This window comes from Mustela nivalis (assembly GCF_964662115.1).
Source record: "Mustela nivalis genome assembly, chromosome: 14".
Lineage (NCBI taxonomy): Eukaryota > Metazoa > Chordata > Mammalia > Carnivora > Mustelidae > Mustela > Mustela nivalis.
The window spans coordinates 13,580,416-13,597,373 of NC_139033.1; the positions used below are offsets into that span (position 1 = coordinate 13,580,416).

Below are 16,958 nucleotides of genomic sequence, written 5' to 3' on the forward strand. Positions count from 1 at the left end.
TCAGTAAATCAAATAAAATCTGTATTTGAGAAGGGAATTTCACAAAAGTCTAATTGAGGGGTAAGGAATGAGTCAGTTACAAGGATGAAATTGTAAAACTCAGTTGAGTTTTGAGGGGTAAGGGAAATAACGTAGCAGGATTGACAGGACAGAGAGAGGCTGAAATGTTTGGAGAGGAAGGAAACTGTGGTTCAAATTTTGTAAGTCAGCTGGCAGATAGGTGCTGGGTGTGGTGGGAGTCTAAGTGTTTTAACTGGATGTGGAACTACTATCTGTAGGAGAGAAACCAGTATTAGTTTTTGGTGGCAGTAATGAGTATAGAGGCAGGTTGCTAGGACATGGTGTATGGGAGATGAATGTTTGGCCACCGTCTCTAACTGAAGACTGTAATATCCTATGTGGTGTTGCAGGCCTCCAAGCCTTTGGGGGAAGGATTCCCAGATGAACAAGAAGGAAGGGCAGTTGGCAGTTAGGATGTCCTAGCATTGTGGAAAAAACGAGCTGTTTTTTAATTTTTAAAGATACAAAGGTCGGTTGCCTGCCTGGCTCAGTCGGTGAATGTGTGATCTCAAATGGTGAGTTTGAGCCCTTTCCTGGGTGTAGAGATTGTTTAAATAAATACCTACACTTAAAAAAAAAAAAGATACAAAGTCATCTTGGGCCTCTTGAGGGCATGGGATCGATCAGGCTTGCAGTGGAAGGCGATGTAAGGGTTGAGCTGTGATGAATAATTGGGAATCCAAAGGCAACAACTGCAAGACCCAGAAACCCTGTAATTGTCTTTTAGTCTGGGGCTGAGGGACCTGGGTGAAGGTAGTAATTTGTCTGGTTCTATTTTTAGCCCATCCAGCAAAAGGTGGCCTAGGAATTTGACTGAAGCACAGCAGAGGTGTAATTTATGTTTAGAGCATTGTGTCCTTTGTTGGCTAATTGTTTGAGAAGACATTTAGTTAGCATCAGTGGGACCAGCCTTTAGGGTGGGAGAACATAGTAATAAATTATCGAATAAATTATCTCTATATTGTAAAGCATAGATAAGCCAGGGAAATCAAGATCTTTTCAGTCAGCAAATAGGAAGGACTTTCAGCATATTCCTCGGGTAGGACTATCCAAGTGTATTATTGTTGATTATACCATGCAAAAATAAAAAGATACTAAGTTTGGGGGCTGCTAGAGATGCTGAAGAAGGCACTGCACAAGGCAATGACAGAAAAAGTGGTAGTTTCAGCTGGTATGTTAGAGGAGGGTGCGGGAGTCAGGAACAATAGGAGTACAGGGTGTGACTGTATTGGTAATTGCCCTAAGGTCTTGAACAAAATTCCTCTATTTGGGGGCTTTTTAACTGGAAAAATGGGGTTAATACAAGGATTAGTAGTGGGGATGATCAATCCTTTGTTGATAAAGTCTTATATAATAGGAGTTATTCTTTTAATGGCCATAGGGCTTAAAGGGTATTACTTAATACCTTACGGCCTTTAATGGATCAATTTGAATAGTTACTGGGGGAGTCAAGATTATGTGTCCTATACTGGTAGAAGAGGTTGCCCACAATTGGTCGGGGAGCACATTCAGGAACGAGGTTGGTGGGGGGAGAGGGGCAGGGAGGAGTCGGGGAGAGGTGAGGGTCGGGGCAGTGGACTGACTAGGGGGAAGTACTGGACAGATCAGTTAGGAATTCTGAAGAGTGAGAAGGCAAATGTAACAGCACTTCATTTTTATTTAGTCATAGGAAATATAGGCCTGGTAAGCCTGCAAAAAATTTCTTCCTAACAAAAGTGCTGGAAGTTGATGTGCCCAGTTGGCTCAGTTGGTAGAGTAGTGACTCTTGATCTTAGGGTCCTGAGTTTGAACCCCAGGTTGGGTATGGAGCCTACTTAAAAAAATAAAAGAAAGTGCTGGCGATGAGGGTACCATTTTGTTTTGCCTTGTTGAGTGCCAAGAATGAACTCTAGGGGTTGAGATAATGGGACAGTTGGTGGCTGATTAGTGACCCTGATCATGATTAAGTGCTTTTGTATTCTTGAGGCAGGGGACTAGAAAATAGATCCGGGAGTTCAGGATTGAAGGAGCTGCTCCAGTGTCTATAAGAATGTCTTGGAGGTGCCTGGGTGGGTCAGCATCCAACTCATGATTTTCATTCGGGTTGCGATCTTGGGGTAGTAGGACTGGGCGCAGTCTGTCTGTCCTTCCCCCACTGCTCCTCCTCCGGCTCACACTCTCTCTCTGAAATAAATTAATTAATCAAATTATATTGTAAAAAGAAAAATAAAACCATCTTCATTCTGAATTGTTATGGGAGTTTCTCCATTGGGGTTTGCTAGGGAGAAAGGGGAAAAAAATCCCCATTTTGTCCTTGGAACATCTCTAATCTGATAGAGGAATTGGTTTTGAGATTTGTGGGGTTTTTTTTTTTTTTTTTTGAGAGAGAGAGTGCACACATGTATGCACGTGTGAATGGGGTTGTGGGGCGGGGGGCATGTGCAGAGGAAGAGGGAGAAAAGAATCCTAAGCTGGCTCCATGTCCAGCATGGAGCCAGACTCAGGTCTTGATCTCAGGACCCTAAGATCATAACCTGTGCCAAATTCAAGAGTCAGATGCTTAACTGACTGCAGCACCCAGGAGCCCCATGATTTTTTTTTTATCTTTTGGAGCCATCTTTTGTATTTCAAGCATTCCTTTTTGAAAGTTCCAGGTTTTTTTGTTTTTGTTTGCTTTGTTTACGATTCTTTTAAGTAGGCTCCATGCCCAATGTGGGGCTTGAACTCATGACCCTGAGATCAAGAGTGGCTCATCCTACTGAAAAAGCCAGCCAGGTATCCCTGAAATGTCCAGGTTTTTGCAAAAGAAACATGTTTTATCGTTTTAACATGGATTTGGAGTTTGCCATTTGTAGAGCCATAAGGTTAGCCATTAATTCTTTTGAAAAAAATTTTTTTAAGTTGGGGTGCCTGGGTGGCTCAGTGGGTGGAGCCGCTGCCTTCGGCTCAGGTCGTGGTTTCGGGGTCCTGGGCTTGAGCCCCGCATCTGCTGAGCAGAGAGCCTGCTTCCCCCTCTCTCTCTGCCTGCCTCTCTGCCTACCTGTGATCTCTCTCTCTCTGTCAAATAAATAAAATCTACAAAAAACAATTTTTTTTAAGTTAAAAAATGTTTTAATATTTAAAAATTTATTTTGTTATTAGCTGATCATCTTTGCCAATCATGCTAGACCATGAGAAGTTTGGTCTGCTGGTCAGGGTCATGTTGTCTGACCAGAGTTGAGACTAAGTAAAGGAGGTCCTCTAGAAACTTGGATTAAAACAATTTGATCTTGGGGCGCCTGGGTGGCTCAGTGGGTTAAAGCCTCTGCCTTCGGCTCGGGTCATGATCCCAGGGTCCTGGGATCGAGACCCCGCATCAGGCTCTCTGCTTGGCAGGAAGCCTGTTTCCTCCTCTCTCTCTGCCTACATCTCTACCTACTTGTGATCTCTCTCAAATAAATAAAATCTTAAAAAAACAAACAAACAAACAAACAAAAAAAACAATTTGATCTTTTATCCAATCTAAGGGTTCCAGAATTTTGGACAAACACTTTTTCGAATCTATCAAAAAACTGTAAAGCAAGTTCTTCCTTTTATTGTTTCGTTTTGTACTGCCTTCTAATTTATTTGAGGTGCCCACATATGGGACATGATTTTGACTTAATCTGCAGCTGTATTAGAAGTTTTTTTCTAGGGCCTCATTATGGGGAAGTTCAAAGTCTTGTGAGGAGTTTTCCTACCCAGCTTTATTCATCCATTCTTGGTCCTGTATAGGTCCAACAAGCATGCATACTAGTTGGTAAAGGTCAGAAGGGTCTGGATTAAGGGCCCTGATAGTCCAAATTAGTTGTCAGGTGAACTCTTTTGAATTTTCTTTTGGGTTAGGAAAGTCTTTTGCAAGATTAAGTTCTGTTTAGGACCAGCATATAACAGAAAAAGTAGAAAGCATGCCGTGGGGGACGGAGAACTGGAAATGGAAGATGTGGAATAATTTTTGATTCAGTGTTGCGTTGTTCTAATTGCTTTCATCTTTGACTTTTGAGTTTTTTTTCTTTTACAGCTGCTATCCCTGAGTCGTTTCTTTTGAGGGCTTATAACCACCAACTGAAACAGGCTTCCACTGATTTGGTGAAGTATGATAGCTTTCCCTTTCCAACTGTGTTCTTAAATATACCAGTTTAGGGACGTCAAAGGTGCCCCAACAAGGCCAGTGACGTTTTAAATAATATTTAGTGATCTGAACCCAGGTTGAGGAAGCTCCCCGGGCCATGGGTTTTTGTTTAAGATTTTATTTATCTGTTTAGAGAGCCAGTGAGCTCCAGCGGTGGTGGGCAGAGGGAGCGGGAGAGAGTAGCAGACTCCCCACTGAACTCCCCACTGAACAAGGAGCCTGGGGCAGGGTTCCAGCTCACAACCCTGAGATCATGACCTGAGCAGAAACCAGATCATTAGCCACCCGGGTGCCCAGGGGCCATAGTTTTTATCTGTACAATCAGCAGGCTGATCATCAAAAGCTGTTTCTGAGAGACTGGTACCCATTCTGTATCGGAGGAACCCTCCCCTGAAGGGCTAACAGTTCTGAAACGAGGAACTCTCCCCCCAGAAAGTCTCAAGATGCCCGACTGGCTCAGTCCCTGGAGCATGAGACGCTTGATTTCAGGGTCCTGAGTTCGAGCCCCACCTTGGGTATATAGAGTATTTAAAAATAAAATCTTGGGGCACCTGGGTGGCTCAGTGGATTAATCCTCTGCCTTCAGCTCAGGTCATGATCCCCGGGTCCTGGGTTCGAGCCCCTCATCAGGCTCTCTGCTCAGCAGGGAGCCTGCTTCCTCCTCTCTCTGCCTACTTGTGATTTGTCAAATAAATAAAATCTAAATAAAATAAAATCTTAAAGCAGGAGGAGGGGGGAAGGAAAGAAAGAAAAGTCTCCTGAGCTCTACCGAGGTGGGGAATCCCCCCCCCCCAGACCCCCATTATAGGAGCTGCCCTAAGAGAGGCGACACGGGGCTGCGGTGCTCACTGCGGCAGGTCCAGACCTCCGCGGGAGGTAATTAGGTTGTTGCACACTTTTGCCGCCGCTGCTCCACACTGTTAAGGGAAAAACCTCGAGCCTATGAGCGAGGAAAAAGGAGACCACTCTTTAATGCGGTTTGCAAAGGGCGAAGCACCATCCCACTCAGTTGGTGTGCCCGACCCTGGTTTACCCCCGCGAGGGAAAAATTTCAGCGGGTAGGGGTTTGCCCACCTATCAGCTGCCCTCTTTCGCTCAAGGCTGCGAGACGGAGGGAACCTTCCAGGGGTTCAAACCTCGGCATGTTTATCATGATTCCGAGAGCGGCTGCTCTTCGGAGAACCCCACAAAATGGAGGCTGGTGCAAGATGGAGTCAGGGTGGTCAGCCCTTCCCGGACCCTTTTTCTTCTTCAGTGGGAACCAGCACACGCATTCTCTGAAGACACCAGGATATAATCCGATTCCCAAAGTGAGTGTTGAGGGATGAGAGTCGCGCCGAGGGGACAGATCCCTTCGCTACGGAGGGCGAGTCCGCTCCTCCCAGACGACTAACCGCACATTCGATAGTCTTTCAACTCAATCGTCCAAGTAAGCAATTTCGGTCGTCGTGCAAAAAATTAGAAAAACGGAAAAGTTCTTCTCTTCGGCGATGATATACCCTCGAGGCTCAACACACGTGGATTAAGTTTCTTAAAAGTCAAAACAAAACAAAACACTGCTCGTGGCGAATCTGCTTCTTCCAATATAAAGGTCCGTTCGGGCAAGCGCCAGGAATCTCCCGGCGCTTGGAGTCCGTGGAGTCCGCTGGCTTCAGTGCGAAGGGAAGCCGGAGCCTTGCTGAGGTAAGTGGGAGCGGCCTGGCGGCAGGAGGGCCCACTCCGACGGGAAGGACGAGGGAATTCGAGCCGGACCTTGCGTCCACTCGTGGAGGGGCCGCCATGTTGAAGCCTGGCAAAGTCGGGGGAAGCCCTTCTGGGGTTGTGTTGCGGGAAGCGGGGGCGGTAGCTGGGGTGGAAGAAGAGCCCCTTCTCCCACTCAGAGGGTGAGAGACTGGGGGTTTTGGCGGGGAGGAGGGGCAGCCTCGAGGGCCAGCGGTCCGGACTGAGGTGCGGCGGGGCTGCTAGGAGCACGGGCTTTCCCACCCAGACTTCCGCCTTCGCGGCCGCGGCGCCACTGCGCATGCGCGGGAGGGCTCCGTGGGTCCCGCTTCATTTTGGTTTCGCGCTTGGATGCAAAGCGCGGGAATATTCTAAACTCGGGGGCTTTAGAAAGGGGAAGCACACTTTTCCACGCTTTGTTGGACGGTGTCGTAATAACGGATCTGCATCATGCGTTCTAACTATAAAGCACATCCACAGACATTGTCCTACCTAAGCTTCACCATAACCTAGTGAAGGGGCACGTAGCTACGTTTTTCAGAGGATTTAAGCTTTGGACGGACTAGGTCTTTTTTTTTTTTTTTTTTTTAAAGATTTTATTTATTTATTTGACAGAGAGAGATCACAGTAGGAGAGAGGAAGGGAAGAGATCACAGAGAGAGAGGAAGGGAAGCAGGCCCCCTGCTGAGCAGAGACCCCCGATGTGGGACTCGATCCCAGGACCCTGAGATCATGACCTGAGCCAAAGGCAGCGGCTTAACCCACTGAGCCACCCAGGCGCCCTGGACGGACTAGGTCTTAACCCTGGTGTTCTCAGGATCTCGTGTTCTTGTTTCCTTTCCGCTCTTTTGTCTGTAATGATTAATTTCCCCGTCTACCTTCATCCCCCACCATTCATCGCTCGCATCTCATTTGAGATTTATTTATTTACTTTTAAAGATTTTTATTTATTTATTTGACAGAGAGAGATCACAAGCAGGCAGAGAGTCAGGCAGAGAGAAAGGGGGAAGCAGGCTCCCCGCCGAGCAGAGAGCCCGATGTGGGGCTCGATCGGAGACCCTTAGATCATGACCTGAGCTGAAGGCAGCGGCTTAATCCACTGAGCCACCCAGACGCTCCTCATTTGAGATTTATGAATGTTTATGAAATGGTGACATTGACCAAAGAAACTGGAAATCTCAACCTAAGGCAGCAGAGGAGGGGATACTCCCAGGAAGATGGATGAGAAACCGTGAAGCTGGCTGCTCTCCTGGCGCTTGGTTTTAGTTTTCTTCCTTTCCTCTCCTCCCCTCCTCTCCCTTCCTTTCTTTTTCATGCCACTTAGGTTTTTGTTTGTTTGTTTGTTTGTTTAAGATTTTCTTTATTTGAGAGAGACAGAGAAAACTAGCAGGGGGCTAAGGGGCAGACGGAGCGGGAGAAGCAGATGCAGACTCCTCACTGAGCAGGGACCCCCGTGTGGGGCTCCTTCCCTGGTCCCTGAGAGGTGACCTAAGCCGAAGGCAGACACTTAATGAATGGGCTTAGCTATCCAGGCACTCTGGCATTTAATAATGATAGAAGTATACCCATGAAGGAGAAAGAAAATTCAGACTCTCCCTTGTAATGCTCTTCAGATTTTAATTTGAAGAACGATGTGGGATACAAAGGCAGAAGAAAAATGATTAAATTTCCTTCCTACCTACAACCCTCTGACAAGTCCTGGAAACGGGCAGAGTGACATTCCTCTAGGGACCCAGCTGCCTTGATGCTGATACTTTGCTAAGGGCAAAAGGCAATCTTAGCCCAAACCCCAGAATCCTGTGAGTCTACTCGAACATACAAAAATTCCTTTGGAAATTCCCTTTATCTCTGTCCCCTCAAGATCCGTGTTGGCAATCATTCCCCAAGCATATGACCCACCGATATACATCAGGGGTCTCATGACTAAGGTTTTATTGGACAGTAATACATGAACTTTTCCCAAAAATAGCCAGCCCCCTGAAAGTCCTGGAAACCTTGTTTCCAAAATTCCTAGAGACTGCCACGATCCGTAACCCCCTCCCAACTTGAAAGTTGGGAGGGTGCAGCTCTTTCTGCCCTCAGGTCCTGTCCCCATGCTTTAATGAAACCACGTTTTTGCACTGAAATGTCTCAAGAATTCTTTCTTGACTGTAGGCTTTGAACCCTAATGTCTTTCATACATTAAAGAATTCTTAAGGCTTTGAACAGGAGTTCAGTGGAGAATAATATCAGTTTTATTTGATGGATTTTTTATGATCTTTCTTCTTGGTTGGGGAAGGGATTCTTCCTCAGCCTCAAAAACACAGAATCCTCTTGGTTTTCGTAGTTGTTTTTGCTCTCCCCACCTTCACAGTTTTCTACTTTATGACAGCCATCTAAGGAAATACTAAGAGCTCAAGTCCAGCTCTGGAGTGGTCAAAGCCCTTGAATGTAACTCCCTGGCAAAGCTACTTCTTGGCCTTGTGATTTGGGGCAAAAGAAAGCTTTTTGTGTGTCTCTGTCTCACCTGAAATGGCACTAATAGTAGAACCTGTGTCCTGACAGTGTTGCAAGGGGAGGGGAATTAAGTGCTTAGCATGGTGCCCGGCACCTCCTAAGTCTTCGATACAAGTTAACTCTAATAAGTATGGTCCTTACGTGTGTGTCTGCAACCCTGTGATGGAGGATAGGGAGTGTGGTCTAGAACGGTAGGGCCAGTAGAATGGAATTGTTTAGAGACTACAGCAGGGAGAGAGTCAAACAACATAGCGCTCCCTCTTACTTTCTTCTTTTTTTCATATGGAGAAGTTCCAGCCACAAGAGAGGAGACAGTGAGTTAGAGGCAGCCCCCAGAGGGACTGAAACCCTCTCATCTCACCACTCCAGCTGTTTTTTTTATCCTTTTACAGATAAGGATACCAGAGCTGCCTTCTCCAAAGTTGCTGGTTAACCATGACGGGCATATATACCCTCCTTTTATACTGTGGTGGCGGACGGTATAAGGTGGTTTTGCCTCTCAGTTCGTAGTCTTCATCAGGAAGTGTCCTAGAAGGGAGATAAAGCAAAGCATACACTAGACTAAAGAATATTTGCTGTGTGTTCGGGGAAAATGTGCTTGGTATTACAAAAGAGGTGCCCTGAGCTATTGGACAGATGAATTTGCTTCCTGCCGAAGCAGCGTGGAAGGATCAATAGAGTTTCCGTAAGTGGAGATGTGGAAAGGAAGACACACTGTTCCCAGGAGAGGAAATTGCACAGAGGAGGACCCGGAGCTGGGGGATAGGGCGCATTTAAGGAATGAGGAGCAATCCTGGGTAAAGAAGATCTTGCAGTGGCCTCGGTGAAACGATAAGTGACAGTCAGAGGTCTTGAGTGCAGTGCCATTGATTTTGGATTTTATTCTGTGTTTGGTCTTTTTACTGGGAAAATAATCCCATAGTGCACCCTCCCTCCATGACCCATCAGATGAAGAAAAAGAAAAGTAAAAAGATCCTTGAGGAAAATACAAGTAAGAGGGGAAAAATTACAGATATTTTAATAAATGTCATGGAAAGATATTATGAATGAGATTACTCATAAATTTGACAGAGCCCTCATTTGTTTGTTTATAAAAGCCAGCTCTGCAGCCAACGTGGGGCTGGAATTCATGACCCCTAGATCAGGGGTCACATGCTCTGCTCATTGAGCTGGCTAAGCACCTGGAGTCTTGGTTTTAAGGTAACGAATCTCAGTTATGGCTCTAAAGTTTTATAGAGGCGGTCACGTGAGCAGTAGCAGTGTCTGAAATGTTGGCAAGCTGTATTATTCCAGCAAATTCCCCAGAATGTTTATCAGTTACCGTATCAGCAGCCTCTCCTCTCAACTTCAACTTTCCCATCCTCTTAAAAAAAAAAAAAAAAAAAAATTCTGGGGCACCTGGGTGGCTCAGTGGGTTAAAGCCTCTGCCTTCGGCTCAGGTCACAATCCCAGAGTCCTGGGATCGAGCCCCGCATCGGGCTTCCTGCTCAGTGGGGAGCCTGGTTTCCCCCTTCCCCGCCCCGTCTACCTCTCTGCCTACTTGTCATCTGTCAAATAAGTAAATAAAATTTTAAAAAAATAATTCCTGTATCAGAATGAATCACAGTTGCAGTATCTTTGCAGGGCTAAAGTTACCTTTGCAGTCAGTTCCCAGGCCTTCAGGCATGAACAGATTATCAGCCAGGGGATTGGGAAGAAAGCCCATGTTGCTTTTGAACCGGAGTCGGTTGCTGCCGGGTTGCTGTAATTTCAGCTATGCTACCTGTTGCAAAATACCACATCCAAAGCACCATTTTCCTTTGTAGTTTTGTGTTTTACCAATAGTCCTTCCCTCTCTTATCTTTTAAGGACGCATACCAGAACATTCATAGAAGAGCATGTAGGATCTAGAATTTCTTTCAGAGTCATCTAGGAGTGGGAATGCAAGTGAGGCACAGATGAAGTAAGACTGGCCACGTGTTGGTCAGAGTCAGGTGACGAGTTTGTGGAGGGCTATGCCATTCTCTATGTGGGTACATGTTTGAAATACTTGACAGTAAAGAGCTTTTAAAAACACCATTTTTGGGGGCACCTGGGTGGCTCAGTGGGTTAAGCCTCTGCCTTCGGCTCAGGTCATGATCTCAGGGTCCTGGGATTAAGCCCCCCATGGGGCTTTCTGGTCAGTGGGGAGCCTGCTTCCTCCTCTCTCTCTGCCTGTTTCTCTGCCTACTTGTGATCCCTCTCTCTGTGTCAAATAAAACCTTTAAAAAAATAAAAAATAAAAACACCATTTTTCATAGCCGTTCCCAGGCTGGTTTTCCTATGACCATTTTAGCCTGAAAGGTGAGCCTGGATTTTGATCTGCGTTGCCACGTTGTCATGTAGTTGGTGAGTGTCCTGATGTGACTAAATTGGATGGTGCACGGATGGTCCAAACTCAAGCACGTTGCCCCTTGCTTCTTCCCGGGATGGAGTGTAGAGCAGCGGGTGACCACGTCTTGGAGCCCCACTGTCTGGCTTTGATACTGTTCCATCCGCTCTGTGACTGGGAGGCCTCTGGCTCTGGGTCCTGCTTCCTTCCCTACTGAAGGAGGGAGTAACAGTATCTACTTCATGGGGTTGTTTGTTATAAGGATGAAATGAGTAGGTCATAGTAGGTGCTCCATAAAGGCTTGCTGTGATCCCTCCTAGAACATGAACGATTGGATGCCCATTGCCAAGGAGTATGACCCGCTTAAAGCAGGCAGCATCGACGGCACCGATGAAGACCCACACGATCGCGCCGTCTGGAGGGCAATGTTGGCTCGATACACCCCCAACAAAGGCGTCACAGGAGACCCCCTCCTCACCCTGTTTGTGGCCAGACTAAACTTGCAGACCAAGGAGGAGAAGTTGAAGGAAGTATTTTCCCGCTATGGGGACATCCGGCGGCTTAGGCTGGTGAGGGACTTGGTCACGGGCTTTTCCAAGGGCTATGCCTTCATCGAATACAAGGAGGAGCGTTCTCTGATCAAAGCCTACCGGGATGCGGACGGCCTGGTTATTGACCAGCACGAGATATTTGTCGACTACGAGCTGGAAAGGACCCTCAAAGGCTGGATCCCTCGGCGACTTGGAGGGGGTCTCGGGGGGAAGAAGGAATCCGGGCAGCTAAGGTTTGGGGGGCGCGATCGGCCTTTCCGAAAACCCATTAATTTGCCGATTGTTAAAAATGACCCATACAGAGAGGGGAAAAGGGAAAAGCGGGAGCGATCTCGGTCTCGAGAAAGACACTGGGACTCCCGGACAAGGGACCGAGACCACGACCGTGGCCGGGAGAGGAGATGGCAGGACAGAGAGCCAGCCAGGGTGTGGCCAGAAAGTGACTGGGACAGAGAGAGGGACTTCAGAGATGACAGAGCCAAGGGGAGGGAGAAGAGGGACCGAAGTAAATAGAGGCCCAGCGCCCCCACCAGCACCCAGACGACGACACAGCCTAGACAGCAGCCCAGAGAGATCTGTGTTGCTGTTATACAGTGTGTATGTCCGGGGCTTGAATAAAACTTGCTGATGGTGATGGGAGTCTGGAGTAAGTTTTCTTTCCAGCCTGGAGCTGTGGTTTAAGCTGGACATGCTGATACGATGAAATTTCATCTTGTTGTTCCAGGGACCCATTATTCAATAAACCTGAGAAACAGTTTTGTCCTCACCAGCACTATACAGAAGGGCATGTGGCAGTGGAGAATTCTCTCTTAATTTGGCAGTAGAGGATTTGTTTTTGTGACTTTTTCTCCTTTCTGTTGAAATTGACCGTTTTGGGGGCTTGGCAAAAAGATGACCAAAAATCATTTGCATTGCTTTCAGACTCCTGGGAACCCAAATCTGGTCAGAGTACGTTGTATCTTTTCTATCTTTATGTCCATAGTGTAAAGGCTTGCCGAGCTGAAGTAAAGAAGGGACAGAAAAGTGAATTCAGGGAGAATGTCCAGAACTGTGTAGCAAAGCCAGTGTGTGAGCAGTGGCCTAGGTCAGCAGTCAGCTACTCTTCAACAAATGTAATTCCATTCTGGAGGTAAATGCTGACTGCCTTTTTCTCTTCCCTGTTTCGGGCAGGGAGGCTGGCATTTAAAATGAAAAACCCAAGTTGCAAGCCTCTGGGGTTCTGGTTTGTGAAGCTCCAAAGAGACGGTGATGGTTAAGCATCTGCCTTCGGCTCGGGTCAGGATCCCAGGGTCTTGGGATCGAGCTGGCATAGGGCTCCTGGCTCAGCAGGGACCCTGCTTCTGCCTCTCCCCCTGCTCATGCTCGCTCTCTCTGTATCTCTCTGTCTCAAATGGATAGATAGAATCTTAAAAAAAAAAAAAGAAAAGTGAGCATGAAACAAGTGAAGAGAAATCAATGAAAGGCTGCTATCTGGTTCTGATTGCTTTGTCTTCTCCCTTTTGGACATCCAACCTCCCATTTGTTTGGGGGCTGGATATATTGGTCTCAGTTTCTGAGGGCTTTGAAAACTACCTTGCTCTTCACAGGACTTTCACAAAAGTGACACTTAGCATTTTTGTTTTACCAATGGCTGTATCTTTGAAAGCTCAGGCTCTTAAAAATTCAAGATGCTTCATGGAAAGTAAAGGACTTTGTATCAAGACAACACATTCATGACTAGGTTTTTGCATTCCGAGTATGAATCTCGTTGTTACGAAGGGAACCTGCTCTATCTTAAAAGTGTTGTTGGGGGGCACCTGGGTGGCTCAGTGGGTTGAGCCTCTGCCTTCAGCTCAGGTCATGCTCTTAGGGTCCTGGGATCAAGCCCCGCATCGGGCTCTCTGCTCAGCGGGGAGCCTGCTTCCCTCTCTCTCTGCCTACTTGTGATCTCTCTCTGTGTCAGATAAATAAAGCAAAAAAAAAAAAAAAAAAAAACAAAAAACCGTTGACGTTTGAACGGTTTTCAAAAAATAGACTCTTTCCTTTGTAAATTTCCAGTGCAGAATTTTACCATCTCCCACATCTCAAAAAACAGCTGTGCAGGAACACCCCTCTGATTTCACTCAGGTTTCACAAAGCGCTCCCTATTACGGCACCTGAAGTATTTTATGGGCTAGAGTTGGCAGGTCCTTCAGCTAAAAGAGCAGTCCACATCAAGAAAGCACGTGTGGTGAGACAGCATCAGAAGAAAGAAATCCATTCACGGAGTTTATGCCGTCCGAGCCACAGTTATCAACCCTGGGTACCAGAACATGGATGGATTAAACAAATACGCACACTCAGACCCCATCCTTGACATGCAGGCTTCATCTTGTATGGGTCCTGATAACTAAACAAAACAAAAAAATTGGTAGAGGCCCCACAGCAAGGACCTTAGCAGTAGCCCTGTGACAAAGGCATACACCCTATCACCTGGCAAGTAATTCTTCTAGTTTATTCTGCAGACTGACGTACATGTACGAAAGTGTGCGGTGCTGTTTTAGGCAGTAAAAGATCGGAAGGAAGCTCCCTGTCCATCGCTGGGGGCCTGGGCAAACGTGAACAAATTGCGCATCCACATGGTAGTTCTTCCATCTTGCACGATTACATCTGATGCTAGAAGATTCTCTGTTGTGGGATGCTGTCCTGAGCATCGTAGGGCGTTGAGCAGAATCCCTGGAGTCTACACCCTGAATGACAGTAGCAGTCGTGACAACCAAAACACCAAAATCAACTCCAGACATTGTCAAATGTCCCTGGGGGACACTCAGACCCACGTCTTAGTACCGACGTGGAGTCATCTCCAGGGTATTCTAAGAAAAGAAAGGTACGGAATAGCACATATATATAGTTTGCTGCCATTTATGTTTAAAAAAAAAAAAAAAAGAAAAAATATATTTTGTTACATAACCGCATGTATATTTATAAGCTCTTTCAAGAAAGACACTCAAGAAACTGGCAACACTGGCTACTCCTGGGGAAAGGGCAACTAAAGGTGGCCGGGGGGAGGGGGTTCTTCATCGCCTGCTTTTATCCTCAGAATCAACTGATAAATCTCGTGGCCAATCCGGTTTGAGAACCACCGTGCAAAAGCCACATTATCCTGTCTGATCGTTATTTTCAGCAGTCTGGAAAGTTCCCATCGACTCTGTAAACCACCCTGATGGTTTCTTAGCAATGTGTAGATTGCGGACCCGTCCGATGTACTTGTGTTCTGTTAGCAAATGTTACCTCTCTCAGTCTGTCAGCACCCAGCCTGTGCCCTGGGTCCTCTGTGAGTAGGAGAAAGACCGTGCTATTTGGGCAAAACCCCAGCTCACCAGCTGCAGGCTTCTAGCTCTCTGTCTGCCACCCCAGCCCCATGAGTCAGCCCGACATGTGGTCCCCAAGCAATCACTTCACCCACCGCCCTCGCACTGGCGAGCCTCCCCGCTTCCCCCCAAGTCCTCCCTAGGCTCCTCCACCCCATTCCAAATCCGCCCCGGCACACTTGTCTTCTTTATAGGAGACCAAGTGTTTGATACACGGGAGGCTAAAAGGAACAAAGAAGCCAAGGGGAAAAAAAATACAAATGAGAAAGGTTGCAACGTCTCATCCTTAGCAACTTTGGTTAGTACTGCATAACTCAAGCTGATTCCAAGGCACTTGCTCCATGCTCTAGGCTGTGTCAGTAACAAGGTGAGAAAAGAGAACCCCTGGCTCTCTCTTGCAAGTCATCTCCAGCTTCTGGGTGGGGCTGTCATCTCTATTTTCTGTTGCTTCCCATCTAAGTGGGGCCAGCTCGCCTGGTGGCTTCGGAGGCCCCGCTTATCTGACGGATGCATCCTACTTATTATGCTACCACCATGACAACTTCCTGAATGATCTAATGAGAATCTACCACTTCCCTGCCTCCCACTCGATCGAGCACGACAGATGTGTTAATAAAACCTCTACACACAGAATTTCATACAAAGCAAGTCAAACAGCAGTTACAGTGCATGTGATGTATTTGGCTTAAAGAAGCTTGTGTTACTGAAGTTAATGCAAAAGTCTGGCCTCTGCTCATGGTATTATTAAATATATATCCTAAGGGATCAGTCATCTATTATAAATGGTGAGAGCCCTGGGTATAAATAAACATGTCTTTCGAGTTTGGCGTCAGTTTTTCAGTGTGCTTCCTCAAAGCAGACAGTCTGTTTGAGGGATCAGTTCTGAGGGTGCTTCTGAACCCAGAGGTGTGCAAGGTCGAGACACCCGGGGGTTGTCGGGTTCCGCTGCGGGCGCTGGCGGGGGACAGTTCCGGTCCGAGGGCGTGGGGGCAGGGGAGGTGGCCGCCGCGGTCACAGGTGCTGCAGGGCTTCCTGTCCTTGCTCCGTGTACCCGTCATCGCGGTGGGAGTTGGCCCACTGGCCAAAGGACTCCTGGATGTGCACGTTCCTCTGCGCGTTGGCCAGACGCTTCTTGTCGCGGGAGAAGAAGCTAAACCTTTTCGGAAGAGAAAGAAAGAAATGAGAGCCGGGCCTGGGCTGTGCCCTGTAGAGAGTTTTTTGCCATGCCAGGACACAGAGCAGCAAATGTGGAAGGAACAAATCAACTCAAGGTGGGAAAGAGAAAGTGGGGAGCGCGGGTCAAAGTTACTCGAGAAAGCAGCAGGGTGATTCTGCCTGTCACTGTCCCCAAACCTGGGAGGTGACACAGTGTGAATGCAGCATGCACCTAGGTGACGTGTGATGTGGCTCCTCTCTTACTTAAACACTGCTGACGGTCTCTTCCCATTACCGGTGGAAATAAACAACGACCAGAAACAGACATCTGGGGTTTCTTTGCCCTAATGATGCGGAGAAGGTAGTAACTGAAAGCCACAGAATTTAGGAGGATCCTGACATAAAGAGACGAATGTTTTTAAGTTGTTACGGAACATGACTCAGGAAAGTACATCTGCAGCACACCGAAGCCCAGCTTTCGTGGATGTTACTGCTAGAGAGGAGTCGGAAGCAGGTATTTTAGAAAAATGAGACAATTGAGAAGTAATTGGATCTGTCATTGGATCAACCCTGTGGTTCTGTCATTGGATCAACACTGTGACTATTGTATGTGAATGAAACCGGGGAAAACACCAAATGACAGTGTCAAAAACTGACTGAAGGGTGAAAGCCTTTAGAAGTTAGCACCATAACTTGCTACATGGCGGCAGCTGATGTAGACAACAGCTCCGATTCCTGGGGCACCCGAGTGGCTCAGGTCATGATCTCAGAATCGTGAGATCAAGCCCTGTGTTGGGCTCTGCTGGGCATAGAGCCTGCTTAAGATTCTATCTCTCCCTCTCCTTCTGCCCGCCCGCCCCCACACTCTCTAAAAAAACCAAAAAACAAAAAGAAACCTGAAAACCAGCTATGACAACTGATAGTTGATCAAAGTGAACCATCTGATACCTCAAAGATGAAGGAAGAAATCGCAGGCATAAAGCTTATACAATGGCCCATTAAAACCCTTTTTTTTTTCTTTCTAAATTTTCCTTTAGGCGCCACACCCAATGTGGGGCTCTAACTCACAACCCTGAGATTCAGAGTCACATGCTCAGGGCACTTGTGGGGCTCAGTCAGTTAACTGTCTGATTCTTGATTCGGTTTAGGTCACGATCTCACGGTCTGAG

The 16,958-nt window shown here is 47.0% G+C and overlaps 3 protein-coding genes across 6 annotated transcripts in view; 1 reads left to right on the forward strand and 2 right to left on the reverse strand.

The window, feature by feature from the left end:
• The window catches only part of RILPL2 (Rab interacting lysosomal protein like 2), a 43,290-nt gene extending 37,130 nt beyond the window's left edge, over positions 1 to 6,160 (reverse strand). Inside the window, exons 1-2 of one of the 2 annotated variants that reach the window (XM_082698573.1) lie at positions 5,264 to 6,160; positions 5,039 to 5,129 (exon numbers count right to left, since the gene is read on the reverse strand). The gene's annotated coding sequence lies outside the window, so the exon portion shown is untranslated. Of the gene's footprint in view, positions 1 to 5,038 lie in introns of both variants that reach the window. The other variant, XM_082698572.1, reaches the window with a different exon arrangement.
• Positions 5,787 to 11,939, forward strand: SNRNP35 (small nuclear ribonucleoprotein U11/U12 subunit 35). Of its 2 annotated transcripts, none has more exons than XM_082698567.1 (2): positions 5,787 to 5,872; positions 11,075 to 11,939. In XM_082698567.1, exon 2 carries the CDS (start codon positions 11,078 to 11,080, stop codon positions 11,816 to 11,818), a length of 741 nt encoding a protein of 246 aa, XP_082554693.1. In that variant the 5' UTR covers positions 5,787 to 5,872; positions 11,075 to 11,077; the 3' UTR covers positions 11,819 to 11,939. The 2 variants fall into 2 exon arrangements, with proteins under 2 accessions (XP_082554693.1, XP_082554694.1); XM_082698568.1 differs by lacking the exon at positions 5,787 to 5,872 and adding an exon at positions 5,988 to 6,072.
• A 3,355-nt stretch (positions 11,940 to 15,294) lies between these two features.
• RILPL1 (Rab interacting lysosomal protein like 1) overlaps positions 15,295 to 16,958 on the reverse strand; it is a 40,258-nt gene continuing 38,594 nt past the window's right edge. For both annotated transcript variants that reach the window (XM_082698492.1, XM_082698494.1), the window contains one exon: positions 15,295 to 15,790. In XM_082698492.1, the coding sequence (XP_082554618.1) occupies positions 15,646 to 15,790 (145 nt within the window). In that variant the 3' untranslated portion in view covers positions 15,295 to 15,645. The remainder of the gene's footprint in view (positions 15,791 to 16,958) is intronic.

Excerpts from the sequence above, each read along its gene's own strand:
- SNRNP35 (XM_082698567.1), top strand. The coding sequence starts at position 11,078 with ATGAACGATTGGATGCCCATTGCCAAGGAGTATGACCCGCTTAAAGCA.